Source organism: Electrophorus electricus, chromosome 22 (assembly GCF_013358815.1).
Source record: "Electrophorus electricus isolate fEleEle1 chromosome 22, fEleEle1.pri, whole genome shotgun sequence".
NCBI lineage: Eukaryota > Metazoa > Chordata > Actinopteri > Gymnotiformes > Gymnotidae > Electrophorus > Electrophorus electricus.
This window is the reverse complement of record NC_049556.1, coordinates 10,188,854-10,208,379: the sequence shown is the minus strand read 5'-3', so window position 1 is coordinate 10,208,379 and position 19,526 is coordinate 10,188,854. Positions and strand designations below refer to the sequence as shown.

Genomic DNA, 19,526 nt, shown 5'->3' with positions numbered 1-19,526 from the left:
ACAGGACGCGAGGGAAAGCAAATTGAAAGCACCATTTTGCGGGGCCGTTGCGCCGGAAGCGCGTGTGTGTGCGTGGAGGCGCGAGAGTGGTCCCTTACGCTCTCCCAGGTGTCGGAACTGGAAGCCCTGGATGGATGTCACGTAGGAGGCGATGGTCCCTTCGCTGACCACGGAGTAAAGCACCTTGCGGATCTGCGCCTGGTTCGGGTTGTCGTCCGAGCCCACGTCCAGCTCCACAAACACGTCCTTGCCACTTTTCCTTCACAGGGACAAGGGAACATTTTTCCACACAGATAAGAGATAAGAAAGACTTTTTTTTACCACAACAAGATGGACAACACAAGAACTCTTCTAGTTACAAAACAAAATATTAACAAAAACCATAACCATTATTAATTGTATTTTCTGTGGTTAAATATGCATTGTTATAGTTGCTGTATTGATTATTGAAGTTGTCAAATAGAAGACGGCTATTACTTGATGAGAACCACATTGACAGACTGGGTGCCAGGTATCCTGTTGTACTCTGATTCCAACTGTGGACAGACAGTTAAACACCCACTATTGACTGAGGTAATAATCGATGGTTTTATTTAAACTATCTGAAATACAAACACAACAGACATGTCTGAGAATGGGAAAACTCCCAGCCTCGAACGGCTGGTCCAGCGGTACGCACCGTGTCCACGACGGCGGACGAGATTTCTTGGAAGGCGTCGGAGTAGATGTCGTCCAGCTCAGGGCTGTACAGGAAGGAATCGGTGAAGTTGACCAGCGCCCGGTAGTAGACTGCTGGCGAAAGATAAGTTATGCTACGATCAGCCAGAGGAAAGGGTTTCGTGACCTAAGCGTGAAGGACCAGACCGGACGCATTAGCCAAATGTACTGGTTTCAGAGAACTTTCCGAATAACCGCAAGGTGCTATTAAAAAATACGAAACCTCTTAACAGATAGCGAGACCGGTCTCTTTAGGAAACATTCGCCAACGGCACAGAATAACATTATGACAGTCCAACCACATAAACAGCACACGTTAATAACAATGTAAGGGTTGAAAAAAAGAGAGTAAATGAGGTTGAATGGAAGAGAAACAGCCCTGAATTAAGTGATCGGGGTTTTAACGTTCTCCTCAGAAAGTCAACACATCATTAGAAGAGTATTTCTAGATTTGGCCGTGTGGCAAGGGTCAGACTCTAAACATCACTCCGGTGGTGAACACAGGACTAAAATGCTCCTCCCAGTTCTATTATCGCGGAGTATCTCCGCAGACCCTAGCGGTTGAGTGAGTTTGAGCTCCAGTTCTGGGGTGCTCCCTCTTGCGCCTCGCCGCCTGGCTGGGTTCACACGCTTCTGCTTCAGGTTAGGAAAGAAAGTCAATATTTGTGCTCATTCTCGCAGCTAACTGCTAGTCGGCACAGGGCTCCTGGTAGCTCCTGGTAGCTATGGTTTATGAGAACTCGTCAGAGCCTCTGAAGTGGCAGCTCGTGGCAGCCGCACGCACACACGCACACGCACAATATTTGAACTGTGTCTTCAGGTCAAACACACTCACGCTGCACACACACCTTCATCACAAGGCAGCCTGGGGGCTGTGCAGCCTCTCCAAAGTAAAGACGCTTACTCAAATGTGACTCAGGTGTGTGTAATTACACCGCACCCTGGCACAAGATGCCTCATTCCCCCATTAACCCCCCCCCCCCCAATTCTCCCCCATCCATCCATCCCAGCGAGAGCAGGCGTGAACAAAACCCCAGTGCCGAGCCAAGCATGCACAAAACAGAGATCTGACACAGACCGGCAGACGAAAAGGCCTGGAGGCTAGTCTAGTCTAGTCTAGTCTAATGCCCTGCCCATCAGCCCTTCGACTCATCCAGTGCAGAGCCAGTAGCTCCGCCCACTGGTGGCTCGTGTGCAGGGTTCTCCAGTACTGGGGGGAATCCTCAGGTGAATGCGAGGGGGGAGTGGGGGATCTAGAAGGAAAAGAAAAGCAGAGGGAAGAAATACTCAGGCCTGTTGATTCCCAAATGTGTTTGAGTGCAGAACTGTGGGGGCTTTATGGGCCAAGTCCCCCCCCCCCCCCCCCCCGGGTGAAAACACACGGAGGCCTGTGCGTCAGACAAAGGGCACATTGAGGCTCGTGGGCCACTCCGGCCTTCCCAGCCTGCTGCTTTTGACGCCAACCTCCACAGCCCAGTCCTCCTCAACCCGTCCCCGGAAGCCTCCGCACGGCAAAGGCCGAGGGAAAGAGAGTCAGCGAGACGGAGGAGGAGAGGCAGACAGAGAGGGCGAACGAGAGATCAGCCAGTCCATGTCGTTCCTCTTTTTCCTACTAAGGGATCGGGATTTCGCGTTCGGCGGCTGTCGCCTCGGCAGGAGAAATGCCCGGCGTCCTGCCGATGGCCGGCCAGAATGCCAGAAACAGCTTTTCCGTGTTATTCTGGGAGTCATTGGAATGGTTTGTGTCACTCCTTCATGGATTATTACTCGGTCTGTTCTCAAGCACTAATAAGGCGACTTCCCGCTGCGCTGCCATATGCGGAGATCCCGTCTGTTAACAGAATTTCACGCTAGCAGTCCACAGCAATGACATACATGCTTTAAGCCGCATGCCATCTGTTCGGAGACTACCGTGACAGAATTCTGGGAATGGAAAACACTAGCAGGGATGCAGCAGCATCAGGGAACACCACGTAACAAATAAACTCTGAAGTAAACACAAATTATCTGTTCGGATGACAGTGATATAGAGTGACAACACAGTAATGACTCTAATTGTGGACTATGAACACAAGGGCTCAAAGAACCATTTGTTTTTTGCTCAGACAAACCATCAAAGGCTACTGAGTAAGGATGAGTGAGGCTACTGCACTATCCAGGAAAAAGCACGTTTAGTAAATGACACAACTAGTCCTGAATCTGGTCAAAAAGGGCCACTTCTACAAATATAAACAAACAGACCAGCCAGCACAAAGAAAACCTGCAATCTGTTCAAAACAAACCAGACATGAAACCAAACATGAAACCAACGTGTGTCCGGCTGGAGCAGGGAGCATGCGAGGACATGCTGTGGACATGGCTCATCGGTACCCAGCCTGCAGGCTTTGGCCCGCCCCGACAAACATGCCTCCGCACAGGGGCAGGAGCCGTCGCGCACGGCCAACGCCTTCGAGGGCAGGGGTCAAAGAGCACAACAGAGGACAGGCGGCCGAAGCGCACAACGAGGAGAGGGGGCGAGGGATGGCCAGACCGTGTACACGCAGGCTTTGGTTTACGAAGGGGAGGACGAGACCAAGAAACAAAAACAATGAAATACCGCAAAGGGAAGGCGGATGACTCAACAGAGACGGGTGGGAGGGGCTGAGGTCGTCCGTCTCATTCCTGGAGGCGTGTCAACTTTGGAGAAAACGTCAAGAAGCATCTGGAGCAGGCGTGGGGTTTCAGTGCAGACTGGCGCATACATCTGGCGCTGCCGTGCGCTTGGCAACGGGCCCACGTGACAACTGAGTTAACGTTTGCCTGAAAGTGTCTGGGAGGCACATGGTGTCTGAGGTTCATGGTGACAGGACAACCTATTGTGGGGGCAGGGGAGTATCCTCTGGGCTGACCACACTTCCACACTCTGATTCTCGCATCTTCTCTCCCACCCTCGAAAGGAGCGGTTTGAAGGAGCAAGGGAGGACTTCCTGTTTGCTCATGGGGTGGGAAAAACTGAGGGAGATAATTGGTCTCCCCGTTGCCGGGGCCAATTGGGTTAAGCAATAAAATCTGTTCCACATTATTTGGCGTGAAGTTCACCACTGTGGTACACCGTCATGGCTCCGCTGTGAGGAAAACACTGCATTTTCCAAAGCCATTAGTGAATGTGAAGAAATGGTGGCTCACGTGTGAGAAACCAATGCACACGAGTAAAGATGTTATTAAAGATTGAAGCTTTTTTTCAGTGACACCCTCTTTGCCATAAGCCAAGCTGTTTTGGGAGAACTCCTGATATGTAAGCACACATGTGGCTCCCAGCTAGTTTACAGCGGCGCGTATGTACACACACACACACACACACACACACACACACACACACACACACACACACACACACACACACACACACAGAGCGAGAACCTTTCCACAACACCAACTGTGGCACCAACCGTGTTTACTGAATTTCCATATTGTATCCAGAAAAATGATAAGATCTGTTTGAAGAACAAACATTTAAAGCAACAAAGTATTCCATTTAAAATGTGGATTTATTTTGATGCAGCATTAACAATCCTTAAATTATTCTGAATACATATTCCAGTTCATCCTACCTCCCACTGACTGGAGTTAATTAACTTTAAACTGGGACATGATGTCCATGTTCCCACTACCAGCTAAGAGAGAAGGAGTTCATAACAGCTCGTTTGTGTGCTGCGTCGCCAGTTACAATTCCGTCCAACAAAGCCCTCATTATGTCTTCACACTGACAAAGCAGACTTTCTACTTTAAAGATAAAAAAAAAACAACAGCAGGCTTTAATCTTTTCTCATTCTGTCTCTTACACACTTTCTTTTTTATCATTTCGGCAAAGGGTGCCATTTATTTAGTTTAGCCACAGGAACTGAAGTTCCAGATTGTTTCAGAAATCCCTAGAGATGGATTTATTGCTTCCTTCAGAACCACTCCCAGGCATCCTGGAGGAAACCCACGGGGCTCGACAAAAACGTTCCGCTCCGACAGAACGCCGTGACTTTTGCGCGCGCAGCCGGACCCCAGGGTGCTGCCGCCCCGCCGTGTCTCGTAGGCCGCAGTCGCGAATGGACCGAACTCAGAAGGAGGCGGGTCAGCTCGCGAGGCAGAGAATGCGTGGCCGCGAACGTACTGCGGCGAGGGGGGGCCGGTGAGACACTGTTTTCTACAGCAGGGAAATTCTCCACAGCAACGGCGGCACGGCTGTCATAACAGCGAGGCTGGAGGCTTGAGTTCGCGAGTGTTGCTGTGTAGACATCCGAGGGTGACGAGCGAACACTGCCCTTTATATCCAAGGGTGTGCATATAGTGAACCACTGGAAAAAACACCACTATAGTGACCCATTATTCACAGGGACCCACGATCTTTTCCCATTCTCTCCCCCAACCCCCACCCAAAAGGGGAGTTCACATGACACTCACGGTGCAGCGTTTCACCAGCGTTACCTTCGACAGAATGTATATGGCCGCCTCTGAGAGGGTCAGATCATAATAACAAAGAGGGGACCAAAATAACTGCAGCTGCTAGCGCATGTCCCCCCCGGCCCCGCGGTGCAGCTATCCGAGCGCTCCCTGTGGGTGCTCACTCATGCAGCACACCCACCACCACCCTAGGAACAGGGCTAATGGGAAGCCGGGTGACCCACCCCCACTCATCTGAAGAGTTTAATGACGCGAACGTATGTCTGTGGAACGCTACGACATCTGCTCAGTCCCTGGAAGACACCGTGGGAGGTGTTGGCAGTGTCAGGCCCACAGCATATCAGGAGTCTTGATTTTGTTCCTATTTGTTTAATTTTGTGTGTAAATCATGTCCACGCCCACAAGGGGACTTGTAACAAGAAACATCCAGTATTTCCCCAAGAACATCCGTGTATCTATAGCTAACAGCAAAGCATCTCATCTCAGTCAGTGTTCCCTTTCCTAAAAGGGAAAGTGAGGGGAAGAATAAAAAAGGAAAGACACCAGAAGCATGCATCTTGATTGTCAAAAAACACCAACCACAAATCAAGTCGTGTCTTTTGATCTTTGTTTAAAGTAAACATCTAAACACAAACACTGTCAAGGCATGGCTTCTTGGAGCCTCTGTCCAAATTTAGCACTGAGCTCCATAATCTAACATCACGTATTCTTTCTCACTGAGAGCAGCGACCTTTGGTTCTGTGGTTTGCAGCCAGCAGGGGTGACCCCGCAGCCTTGGGTTACATAGGGGCCTGTGAAAATCACGAACGCCACGGGCTGAATCAGATAGGCTGGGAGACGCCTGCCACGGCACTGGGTAAAGCCAAGGCCCCGGATACAAGCCAGGGCAGATGGAAGTGTGGGCTTAGCGGCAGATTTACATCTACATGCTGGATCAGACACTGGTTGAGGGCTCTTCTTAAACGGCCCCCTAATCCTTAGCGGAGGAGTTTGTTTAAACTAGCTTCAACAGCCTTTGATTTCTGACACACAGTTTACACTAAGAAAATCTGGTTCACTATATCATAATGTATACCCTTTATGCTAGCTATATATATATCATTAGATGTTTTATCCTAATCACCATTATGCTTGGAGGAAGAGTGCAACAAATGCAACTTAAAAGCCCTGGAAAGAATTATGGATACATTTTTTGTATCCATGTTATGGAACCTTCAAAGATGTTTTGGAATCATATCAGAAACAGACTTTTTTTTGGGGTGATATAACTTTCAATTAAACTGCAATTTTTGGTTTACTTTCTTCTGGCTTAATGGCTCGGAAATGTAATGACAAATCACCACAGATGTTTAAACAAGGGGAATTCCTGTGTCTGTAATCAATGTGTATACAGGTGTGGTGAAATAAAACAGTGTACAATTCATTTTGCAAAAACAGGAAGGTCACAGCAATGGGTAGCAGAGGGCTATATTCTGAGAGCACCCCACAGGAAAGGCAACGGCTCACAGGATGCCTCCGGGGAAGACAGAGCCCAATCTGGGCATCCAAAAACCCCTCCACTACAGGAAAGCAGTTTCAGTTTGGTCCTCCCTAAGTGCTGCCTAGCAGGAGCCTATAAATGGCTTTATGAGTAAATTTCCTCTTCGCCAGAACATGGCAAGAAGAATGTTACTGTATGTGGCTGACAGGTCTTAAGTTCACCAAAAAAAAAAACAACCTTTCTATAAATACAGTAGCCAATAAATTATTCAGTTTGCATCAGAAACATTTTTGAGTGATCCAGGATTTTTGACACCAATCTATAAAACTCCACAAGCATGTGTGTCCCTGCCACCTCTAACATGATGAGAAAGTGACTGCACCAAACATATTGCACCAGACCTGTTCAAAGCATCACATCCCCACCACTCTGCATGCTGCATGCAAACAGGTATGCGTGCGCCCAATAATTATCAAACACCGTATCTCATTTGGTTGCTCAGGCACAACTGGTGGCTATTTTTATGGTCAGAGGTAGCTGCCATGTATACTGTCATTAGTCACAGGAATACACAGTTTGGACTCCCACACCACCTGATATCTATGCTCTTGATAGCAAGGACACTTTTAGGTTCTTTGTGGGTCTTCTGTTTAAACTGATGATTTGTGGTGCACGTTGAAACAGGAGTCCCTAGATCAGATACTTTGACTTCCGCAAGGACGTGTGGTTACTAGAAAATGTTACGTTGGAACTTGATTGGTTGCAGTGGCTTCCCTCACTTGTCTGTCAGCAGAAAGTCCCACCTAGCCTTGGTCAGCAGCTTAACCTTCACGACATCTCTGATAATGTCCCTCAAAGACCCCTGTGGTGAACCATGGTAGAGGGGTAGCTACCCGTCCTTCAGTAACAAAGAAGATTTTAAATACATGTTAAAGGATGAATTTGAGTTAGTGCCTTCTAAGGTAGATCACATTTCTTCAAGCTACTCAACAAGCCAGGATCAGAGCCTTTGACTGAGGCATTGGCTAAATGCCAAATATCAAGATGGTTATGGCAAAAACTTGGTCATGGCCCATGGTGGGATTATGCGTGGTTTGTAACTAATGAGTTGTGCAATGAGTAGCCATCCACCCACTTGAATCCTTGTGGGAATTCTCGATCGTGCAGTGTGCCTGTAATTCACAACAGAAAAATCACAGACATCAACCGAGGTCTGCTTCTGACGTTGCGCTGCGAATATGAAGAACGTCAGACAAAATCCAAATGTATGGCTGAGCTTCCGAAAAACACTACTGATAAATCCATTATACAAACCGATACATAATATATCGCCGCTTCCTCTGTTGAGAGAGAGAGAGAGTGTGTGTCTGTGTGAGAGAAAGAGAGAGAGAGAGAGAGAGAGAGAGAGAGAACCTTCGTTAGGGTCTTTGTTAAGAGTGGCGCAAGAGGCAAAACATGGGAATGCAGGAATGCACAACAACTCTTTGCCTTGTCTGCCCGTGGGTTTATTGTTTCCCCCCTACGCCTTTCATGTGCCCAGTTTTGTTTCCAACTTAGCCTCTGATCTTAAGAGGTGACGTGTGAGGAAAGTCTGGACCTCTGACACCAATCTGGAGTGTTCGGTTATGATGAGGCTGCCGCGCGGTTCGGGATGCGCCCAAGAATCAAAACACCAAGCCTACGAGGGAGTGAAGACCAGAGTAGACGCAGAACAAAAGAAAACACAGAGAAAAGGGAAAAAAAAGAGGCCTCACTTGTTCCAGCGGGTTCGACAGTTGGCTCGGGGGTGCTTCCCTCCTCTTCACCGCTGATCACATCTGCAGAGAATGTGAAGATGAACACAGACCAAGTTATTCTTGCTTCTGTGGCTTAGGGGCCTCATGACAGCCCCTCAGGCAGTTTGAAGTATTGCTGGTCTACAGCTCATTTGCGAAGGCGATGCTCGTCGCGATTAAGACGTCCCGCGCTTGTTTATCACCGCGAGGCGCTCGTCTCCAGACCGAAACACGTTTGACCACGTTGGCATGACGGAGCACTGCCCCACAGACCCTACAAAGTACGTCAGCACTGAACCGTGGACTCTGCGGAGCGCACCTCCTGAGGCTTCTTCTCCAGCGAAGTCCTCGTCGTCGTCGAGGTACCGCTGTGGTCTCACCTCCTTGGCGGCCTCCAGGTCTCCCAGGAAAGGCACCTCCCCCCACACCTTTGAGCTCCGGGCCACCTAGAACCAGAAACAAGTCAGGCGTCACTTTATTACGGTTAAAGTCTGCATCACCTACGCTTGTGCCCTGAGGCTCCCGAGGCCCAGTTTAACCGGTACCGCCGTTGGCTCTGCAAGAGTGATAAACAAGGACCCTGCATTTGCTCCGTTCATCTCAATTAGCCATCAACACGCTGACATAAAACGCAGTTCCTGTGTCAGGCTGCAGCTGCATAGGCTGACTCCAACAGCCCAGCATGACTTGCGCACACAACCACTTGCGCCGTCGGCTCCATGACGCAACTCGAACTGCCAGTGCATTCTTTCACTGCTAAATGTCAGACAGCTTGAGCTCCATAGGGAAGTACTTTATCATAGCGAGATTGTGTCACCCCACCCAGTGGGGTCATAAAAACGCAGCTTTGACAGCCGTCTTTAACGTTGCACAGTACAGAGGAATTCAAAATTTGTCGCCTAGAGTCTTTCGCCCTTGTAGACATTTACCACCTGCAAATACATGACTGCATGGAGGTCTTTAGGCAAATCTGTTTAGCTAAGTACGAAGACAAAGATGAGTTTTCTGTTGCTTTTTACTACCACAATTCAGATTCCAGATTTAGACATAACAGCAAGCCTGAATCTGAAATCAATGTCTGAAAAAGCTGCTGCATGGTTCCTCTCACAAACAAAATAGTTTTGAGTCTTCTTGTATTAATCTTTTTTTTTAACCCAAAAAAATGCATGTGTAGCATTTTCATTTGCATGGCTGCAGGGCGCCACGCTGGGCACGTCCACAGCAAGGCGCTTCTTGGTTCCCGTGCCCGCCGGCGCGGCTGCAGTTCACTTTTAAAGGGCTCCAGCTAATAACCAAACTGATCCCACACCCAGCGGCCATCTCCCCCAACTGAGCAGCCTAAGCCAACACTGCAGGCCAGTTTTCAAAAGGAAAACGCTGACTGAGAAAATTCGTTTGAACAGAGCCACTCGGCGGACCACTGGTGCGTCATGTTCTGTGCCTCGGTTCCTTTGAAAACTGAGACCCTCCGTAAAAGTAAGGTGCTCTGGGTCAAAGACTAGGGCATTTAACATTCTGCTCCATAGCTACAAACAACATGTCATGGTTCATGGTAAAATGTGGTTGAAATCATGGCTTGTGTGATCGCCAAAGTACGCTAAATATTAAGGGCACAGTCTTAGATATGACTCGAGTTTGCTCTGCCTTAGACATGATTCTTTATCAGTGCTGTATTATAATTACAAAGAAGTTCTGAGTACATCTTTAAAGTTGGTCTTTGTATAGCTTTTGAAACATCTGTCAATATATAATTAGACTGAGGTAAAAGAAAATCAAGAACAATCAACATAGGGACACGTTACACATTTCTGTTTTGGAGATCTGCTCTGTTTTATAGACATGAATAGAAAGGAAAAGATTTCCCAGCTAAAGGCAGTTCACTTGGCGAGGCCAACTCTGGGTTGCAATAGAACACATGCCACATGTAAACACATATATAGACTTGCTATGTCAATTTCCAGGACATCTTCTTGGCTTAGGCAAAGATTGGAAATGATAAGATGTGATGTCACACAGTAAATTATAGGATGTGATGTGTACCATACACAAACACACGCACACACATGTACACACACGCACACACCATTCCTCTCTACAGGAATTCCACTGTTTACCTTCTGATTGCACTTAACAACACTCCCTGTTTGCCTTGTTTGAAAGCCAAGGTGGAGCAGACAAAGTGCAAAATCCCCAGGCTTTACAAGGGACACACGAACCCAGCAGAAAACTTCCAGAGTGTTCTACGTTTCGTCCAGCTGTTGTTTACTGGGCTTCAACCAGATCCCTGTGTCCGAGCGAAATCTGCGGACAATCGCCGTGCCTGGGCGCCTGACGGGATTGAGGTGGTCTCGGCAAGATTACTCCGACCCCGGTGCATTCCTGGTCCAGGCCAACTCTCTCCTGCATCCCCAGAAGAGCCATGATGATCGGACAGATGTGTCCCGTCATGCCAAACTTGCAGGGCTCCCTCTCTCTCCCACACACACACACCTCTCTGTGGCGGTCTCAGCCCCATTGCAGACCCATGGCCAGCTGGCCAGCTCTGACAAGAACAGTGTGAGAAAAGTAACATAGACGATTTTTTTTTTTTTGGTCTTTCAGTTACAACGCAGCTGCGGATTGGTGCGAGACAGAAGCAGCACAGCAATCGAACATTAGCAGGGTGGAGCAGCCGAAGCTCTTATTCCCACACACACCACATCTATTCACCTTTCACTGACAGGGAGGTTTACTGGCACGCCAAACACGTTAGTGATGACTAAAAGAGACACCTTGCTTGTGTTTTTTTTTGGTTTGTTTGCTTGTTGCACCAGCATGAGGACATGTGAGCATGGCCTTTTCTCTCAGAAGTTTCTAGATTATAAGATATTAGAAAGACTGGATGAAAGAGGAAATCTTTCATCTAGGAACAATTTCAAAGTCACTCTCAACCCACAAATGGATGGTCACTGAGATGAAAATCTCAGACGCGAGATTTCCTGAGGTTAAAAGTTGCAAAACGCTTCCAGGCACCTATTGCATAAGGGTAGTTACCACATGGTCAAACTGTTCTCTTTGAAAGCCTAGTGCAAAAAAACTCTCCCACAATCATGTGGAACTTTTAGGAGAGGCAGGATATAGGATATAGTCTCTTCTGACGCTAAAAACTCACACGGCTCCACACGGTCCCTCTGGGATAAAGATGATGATGATGAGTGAGGCTCTTTCGAAACAGCACATGGCACAAGACTGAGAATACAGAGGTCACAGTGGGAAGGAACCATTCCATCTTTCAGCGGACGCATATGCCCCCATCGCCCCTCCCAACACGCTTCAATACAATGTTAGAAACCATGGAGGGGTGGGGTGGGGTGGGGTGGGAGGTGGGGGTGGCCGAAACACAGGATTGTGGGGACTAAGACAAAGATGACGAGACTGCATAGCTTCGGCAACTGGGAATCTTCCCCAGGCCATTCAGTCGCTCCCACACAAGGGCCAAAGATTGCAGAGGAAGCCACAACTCCCACCGGCATTCTGCTGCATGCTGGCAATATTCGCCACACATGGTTTTGTTCGCGCAGTGCAGCTGTTTCTCCGATGCTGACAAATAAGCTGCCAGCACCAGTGCAAGCTGGAACAAACACCTCCACCTCGCTCCATCCGCCGATGAAACCTGGTCCTCTCCGTCACCTTCAGATATGCACGTTACTATGAAACGCACGCATGCCCATTTAGACCATCTACATTTAGAATATGAATGTGTGCCGTAAAAAGCAGTGGGTGCAAATCGCATACAGCGGTGGCCCACAGCCGTCTTCCTGCGCACAGCATCCTGTGAAGTTGAACTTTAGGCCACATGTAACACAACCCCAGCAAACTGTATTCCATACTTAGACTTTACTTAGCTGGGTGAGGTCTGGTAAATCACAGTTGGAAGTAAACTCAGATAAAAGACAGAGGAGGGTTGGTAATCACTGTAGTGTAGTGTTGCAGAGCACTACTGCATGCCACAAAACAAAAGTGAAAAACTAAGGAAACTGGGCAACATTTTAAAGTTTCCACATTTAAGGCTTCTGGAACCAGTCAAGGCCAGATTAAAAAAAAAAACAAAAAACCTAAGTTGTTGATAACTACTGTCCTCCTTTTCATTTGTGCATTTTCATTTGTGCATGTGCATTTTCTGGGCCAGAGAGTTGTCCCAGCACTGCCGTGGCCCGGGGAGCGATGCCAGCTCTGAATGGTAAGGCACTGAGTGATCCCAACACTAAGTGGTTCCAGCACTGCAGTAGACCAGCCTGGGTCAGCCCACCATGACCCTGTTTCCACTGACATCACTGCAGAAGTGCACCGTGTCAGAGTCGGCTTGTGTGGGCTTGCATGGGCTCAGAACCTCTCTCCACTGATGGTTATGGTTGCTACAGTCACTGGTAAAGAGAACACTTTTTGCAGTCTTCATCTTCTTCTACTGAAGAAGCTCCACAAACAGTAGAATGTGAGCGCACCTTTACTGTGACATGGAATTCATGCAGACCCCAACACGGCAAATCACTATTTTTCAGTCATTTTAGAAAGTGATATTATAACTCTGAAGTTCTGCACAATCCCTAAATCCGAATGAACTCTAGATAATTTATTTAACATAGCAATTTAGTAAATAATTCCTCTAGGTATTATTCATTTCATTAATTCCTATCCTATCTGAATTAGAATAACATTTCATACACTAAACATTATGATATACTATGAACATATGAATTTTCCTCATATTAATCAAATTTTGTTCTGATATAAAGATAAACTTTCATTCCATTCGGTCCTAAAGAAACATACGCAAAGACACACATGCTCACACTAGTTTCCAGTAACTAATAGTTCAAGTGAGCATGACATGGCTAAGAAGCTGCTGTGGGGGTGCTCTCTCTCCACATGGAGCTCTGGCACCTTGTGGTTCAGCTATCCCACCTCGGCTGCAGTGAGAAGGGGAGATCCTGAATCACTTCTGCTTATGGAGGGTCTCAGCAGCCTGACTCACTGGGGCAGTAACCCACACTTGGCTACCAATCCAAAAATTCCAGAAAGAGAGAGAAAAAAACCTGAATGCCCTGAAGATGTTTCAGGGTTTTAAAAATATCTTCAAACCATCTACTGTGAGGTGCTAGGCAACATTACGCTCACTTCATCGCAATGGAAAAGCTGATTTTTTAATTATTTTTTTTACATGGCGTGGTTCTGGGTGACGGTCTCCTCGCTAGCCACCGCTACTTTGGGAGTGACGTTTATACCCGCGCTTCATTGCAACAATGTGACAAGCGTCTAGGTGTATTTTTAAGCACTGCATCGCAGCATTCCGGCCTGGCGACACTGGAACCAGACAGAAGTGGGGTACAGCGCTGGACGGGCCGTGAAACGCAAGCCGGGGTGACGAGCGCGACCTCAGATGCCAAATCCAGCAGAATGATGGCAGGGTCACGGGGCGTCCAATCATCTCAACAGCTCCTCAGTTGGCGGAGACGACGGTTTTGTTTAATTTTCATGACATTACGTGACAACATGGAAATCGGTGTGGCTACCATTCAGATCCATCTAATCTGCTGGATGACAACCACTGAATGTAAACAAACAGGACGCAAAATGTCAATTGTGCTAAACCTTACATATGAGCTCCCGATTAAGCAGAATGATCACGATTCTTGTTTTCCTAAAGTGGGGGCCCTGGAGGCAGCTATGGAGAACTCCACCTTAATTACCCAGGAGGACCCCAGGACCCGATTCAGACACACCAGCCGTGGGGTGAAGCGCAGGGCTCTCCACTCATAGTGGCTGAAAAGCGTGGAGGCAGCACACTCATTCTGCTGCCACTGACCAGAGTACAGCGTCTCGCTGTTACAATGGGCAAATAGAATTAAAGGGCAGGACCAAAACTGAAATAAATGTTACAATACCAACAGTCTATCAAGTAGCAAAATTAAACATTTGTGGGTTTGTTTTTTCTTTTTTAAGGAAATAGGAAACTTTACGAACCAGCTGAAGCAAACCTGGCAGAACATTCTTTAAGGAAAACGCCTTTAATCAGCAACTATTACCCTTTTACCTGAAATATCAGCGCAGTGTCCATGAAGGGAAACGTGGCATTGAGCCAGCAGGCTAAGCTGGCAAAGCTGCACACATTCTGTGGAAGTCAACGATGCTAATTTCCCCCTGACTTTTATGACACCTTATATAGCAATATCATAAGACTCGGAGCCGGTGGAAGGAATTCCACTGGTGTGATGCTCGTTTTCAGGCTTATCCACCACCTCGCTGGTCTCTGTTTTAGTCTCTGTCACAGACATTTGCATAAAAGAAGGACTCGGGGGGGGGGGGGGGGGGGGGATTACACAATTACTTCATGAACACGAATAGCTAAGAATGGCGGAAAGAACACTCCACTCGGAGTCCTCTGTTTTTCATATTGATAATGCGTAAACAGTGTCAGGGTCCTTTTTTTGAGGGTCTAAAAATACAGCCCTATTTCCGGTAATCGGCGTCTCGCTGCGACCTGCGACAAGCCTGGTCAGCTCCTGTTCCCCCAGACGACAGCTGAGGGCCGAGGGGCCGGTGGGCCGGAGCAGGGGTTTGGGGGGGGGGGGGGGGGGGTGTGAAGAGAAAGGGCCTCGCTTTTATTTATAACAGGCCGGCCGGCGCAGCACCATGACGTGCCGCTCAACAATCAGCCCTTCCGTCATCTGAAGACTCCTCGCCTCCTGCCAAAGGAACCTTGGAACCTTGGCTTGGAGACACGACAGATTCGAGAATTGGCACCACAGGATTCCGGAGCAGAGCCAGAGCGCAGACGCGGTGACAGAATAATTTCTGCCATCGGAAGAGACATGGGAATAACGCACTGGGTGAGGGAGCCATCAAGGTGCCACCTGAGACCGCAAAATATCTGGAGAACGGCGCTGTTGAGGTGTTTGCAGCAGAGTGCTTGGCCAATGCTTCGGTGTCAGAAGCGTCTCGCCAGTGCAGTACTTGGCAAGTGAACACGCTGGCCAAAAACGCTGGACCAGCTGTTGTGACGGAAGTAGCAGAACATGTTTGATGGAGGAGATCCAACTCTGGTGTCTGGTGGCAGTTGCTAAACTCTTGCCTCTTCTTGCTCTCATACTCAGCTAATCTGACACCGCCTGTTCGCCTCCGCCAGAGAGCAATTGTTCCATCCGTGCGTCGGGTCAAATGCGGTTTAATAAATTTGACTAAGCACTGCAGGCATTCATTCAAGTCATTTCTCATTTCTTAATTTTGGCAAGTTTATCTTAGTCAATTCATTATTCCAGCCTCAAATCTTAGGGGAAGCACTTTGCTGCATTCTCAGATGAGCCATCTAACTATTCCTGTAGTGTTCTATTCATAAAGCCAGGCTAAGTTAAGGCCCTACTGATACTATCTTTAAGCAGCATTATAATAGCTTGGGAAGGGTGGAAAGGCTAATTGCCCCTCCACCCCATCCCCCATTTAATTACCCTTTAAACTGTCCACACCTATGCCCTGTAATTTATTCTTTTATAGTTTGTGAATGAGGGCAAAATTTGAATTTGGTTTTATATATGTTCACTTGGTAATGACATCCTAGGATATATCCGATTTATGTTTATGTAAAACTCAAAATAATACATTTTTGCTTGGGATACTGGCCAATCTGGCCTGAGGAGCTTGACAGTGTGTGAGGGCATGCAGTTTGTTCCCAAAGTCTTCCAGGATCCTTTCAGAAGGCCAGTATCATAATTAACTGGGATTTGGCTGGGTGTATCCCTAAGCATTCTGGAATGGCCACCAATCACAATGGTCCAAGTTTCCCAGAAATAGCACTCTGTAAATGACATGGTCAGAGATACTGCTTGGAAATCTGACTGCATGTTGTGACCATTTCCCTATGAGAAGGTTGGACATACATTTTGACAAAATTACGACAGAACAACAGGCAAACGATTCAAATTTGCTTGGAGTTCACTGACTCAAATCTGAAGGGATTTTTATTTTTAGATTTTTGCAAAATGTAAAGCTCCTGAGGAACAAAGAGTTTCAATCTCTTTTAAAACCACCAAATCATCCTTTTAATCATACTAGAAACCAACATCCCAACAACAGCTGTTTTTCTTCACCTGCATGTTCACAGAAAAACAGAGGGAGAGACTCCCCTAAATAAGACTCCCTCTATATAAGACTCCCTCCATATAAGACTCCCTCTATATAAGACTCCCTCTATATGACTCTCTCTACATTAAACATTCACATTAGACTCGCCTACATAATCAAGTAAGAGGGAAAGTCAAGACAAAGATTGTTGATGCTCAAAAATGTTTTACTACATGCCAATGTCCACTTATCTAACTTGAGTGGAGATGAACCAAAGTACTTTTATTTCACAATCCCACATTCAAGAATGCATTTAAAAAACAAAAAAAAAAGTGTCTACTTAGAAAATGTAGGACAGGGAGTCTGTTAAACTTATTATGACTGGATGTCTAATGCGTAGACATTCTTATCTCTGATTCAGCATCAAAACTGGTTACGGTTTACAGAACCAAAGCCACCAGAGGGAAGTGTCCTATCTGATCAAAAGGGGCTATTATTAGCTCCAGAGTGAACAGGCACAGCTGCGGCCCCTCTCTGCACACAGAGGACAGGGTTTGGGCTCGACGGGTGATCTGTGGAGACCTGGAGATGCTCCTGAGTCATGCTCGGAATGGGCGAAGGTGAAATTCCTCTCGGAGGTAAAAATACCACTAGGGACACGTAGCTGCAGGTGAAAGTTCACCCTGCCACCCACCCATCACCTACGGATCCTCCTCCCAAAGACGGAACGGAACAAAAACAAAGGGCAAGACAGACGCCACGACTGAATGGTGATTGGTCTATTAGGAATTCCAGCACTTCAGATGAGTATAATTTATGTATCGGCAACACTGATAATTTATGTATTCATACATTTCATACATTCATGCATTTGCAGTGTTATGGAAGCGATTCTAAATTAAAACCACCAAACGGTGTATTGTAATAACAAGGTTATGCTGCTTAAACACACTCATAGTCCATTAACTATTGAATTTATAAGAGAAATTAGCAAAAAGGTGGACATAACTTTTTTTCCTTCTTGAAGTACAAAAGGATATTTCAGATAAAAGGACATTTCAGAGAGGTGTTAATTACTCCTGCAGAATCTTAACTGACAGCCACAGGTGAAATACACTCTGACAGCAATCCCACAGAGAAACAGGGTAACGAGCGCCTTCCTGTCTCGCCGTTCGAGATATAGCTGTTTAACGAAAATCTACCACCTTTTTCTCAGGCTTATGTTACGCTGAAGCAGTTGAAAACGCCCCGAGAGGCCCCAGCAGCAGACGCCTAAAAGTTTATATTTTAAAATCGGCAGTTAAAATAAAACCGCCTCTTTGCAGAATGCGGCACCGTAAGCAGGCCTGCGGCAGTAGCGGGGCTCCCTGAGCACGCAGGACACTTCGGTGTAGCGGATGAAGCCTCAGCTTGGTTTTGTTTGGTTCGGTGTGTTGCGAAACACACCAGCAATTCGTCTTGACCTCAGCAAATGCTGCTGTATATAGCGAAGCGCTTATACCACATTTAATCTGAGGACAGGGGGCACTCAAGCAAGGCCCAAGCCTGTGAATGTATTCAAAGCTTCTTTTGTTACACCATGTACCGAGTCCTTCTGGCCACAGGGACCCCATGAGCCAGGGCCATTGAAATCTTCGCATAGTAACTGTACTGTATTAGAAAGAACCATGATAGAGCTTTAACACCCTCCCTGCGGAGCTGCTAAAAGCCAAAAGTCCCGAAACAGTTAAGAAAGCGGTAAACATCTGCTGGGAACAGCCAGTCAGTGCCTGACAGCTTAGAGCTCCATGCAAGCTTTTATTTAGGTGAGATCGGAAGGGTCCACGAGTAGGCAACTGTCTTAGCTAGTCCATGTCATTGTTTCAAAGAGAATCTGTGATCGAACTCTTCAGATCTCTTCAGATGGGTCACATGTTATTATAGAAGCATGACTTGTTATTATATAAGCATGAACTGCGCACTAATTGGCTCATACTAAAACCGCACTATAATTTTCTTGATACCAGTATATTGGTGAAATGTTCAAACAGCTGGATGTAAATGGTTAAGTAGCACTGCTAAGCTGGTATCGAAACCAGAAAATCTCCCTCTACAGTTGTGGAGCTCCTTCATTTGAGCAGATCACGCCTCCTCAAGACATTTCTCAGGCTATTACCCTAAGTAGAGTAATCCAATCCCAGCGTTAATATGTCACCAAAACACAAGTATGCCTACTCAAAAGCGAGGCGAAGCAGTCACGTGGGAAAATTCCTTTGGTCAGCATTCCATGATCAGCATGTGAGGGGGGGATCAGGTGGCCGCTCTGTTTGCACAGAGTACCCGTCCTCCAATTGGCTCGTCCTTGGCATCAAAACCCGTGTTTAAGATCCCCCGTCACCCACTGACAAAGGATGAAGGAGTCGGTCCACTCGTGATCTACAGGTTTATCTCTGCAGCTGACAGGGCAACGAGGAGAAATCCCGAGGCCGGAGAGGAGGGAATTCCCCAGGGGCAAAGGGTACGTGTGGGTTATGCCATATGTCTTCCGAGCGCACAAGAGCCTTTCGGTCTCCAAACGCAAAAAGACCATTTCACACGTTCCCTACAACAGTGGCATGAGGAGACGGTGCCAGCGTCTTATTCTGTGATCTCTGGATGCCGTTGTCATAACAATCACACGTCCCCGGAGCAAATCCTGAGAACATCGGCCAGCTGTTAAGTGGCGTTAGCAGGACGTGAATTTTTGGAGTGGGCTCTGTGAGCATTGGATTAGAGGTCAGGGCAGGAATGAAAGGCGGGAAAAAGCTGTGTATCCAGAGATAAACAGTGACTCAGACCCAGCACTTGTCCAAGGTCAACAGGGGAATTTTGTAAAGGATGTTTTTACACTGTATGTCATTTTGAATGTCTGCGCTTCATTGGTAATGTACTCCAAAATCCCAGGGAACAGTTACATGTTAAAAATAGTTAATTTTAGAACAAAATGGATATCTTTTTTTAACATGTTGCCTCTCAAAACACACCACATTTTAGTAGCCATCAGAGACGGG

At 47.1% G+C, this 19,526-nt stretch overlaps 1 protein-coding gene and 1 long non-coding RNA gene across 2 annotated transcripts in view; one reads left to right on the top strand and one right to left on the bottom strand.

Annotated features, from left to right (window-relative positions):
- hspg2 (heparan sulfate proteoglycan 2) overlaps positions 1-19,526 on the bottom strand; it is a 76,264-nt gene that overhangs the window by 46,993 nt on the left and 9,745 nt on the right. Inside the window, 5 exon segments of the mRNA XM_027011987.2 lie at positions 99-259; positions 478-536; positions 680-792; positions 8,383-8,445; positions 8,723-8,849. Of these exon segments, the coding sequence (XP_026867788.2) occupies positions 99-259; positions 478-536; positions 680-792; positions 8,383-8,445; positions 8,723-8,849 (523 nt within the window).
- The window catches only part of LOC113578611, an 8,824-nt gene continuing 6,322 nt past the window's right edge, over positions 17,025-19,526 (top strand). The window contains exon 1 of the long non-coding RNA XR_003410777.2: positions 17,025-17,267. This is a non-coding gene — a long non-coding RNA (uncharacterized LOC113578611). The remainder of the gene's footprint in view (positions 17,268-19,526) is intronic.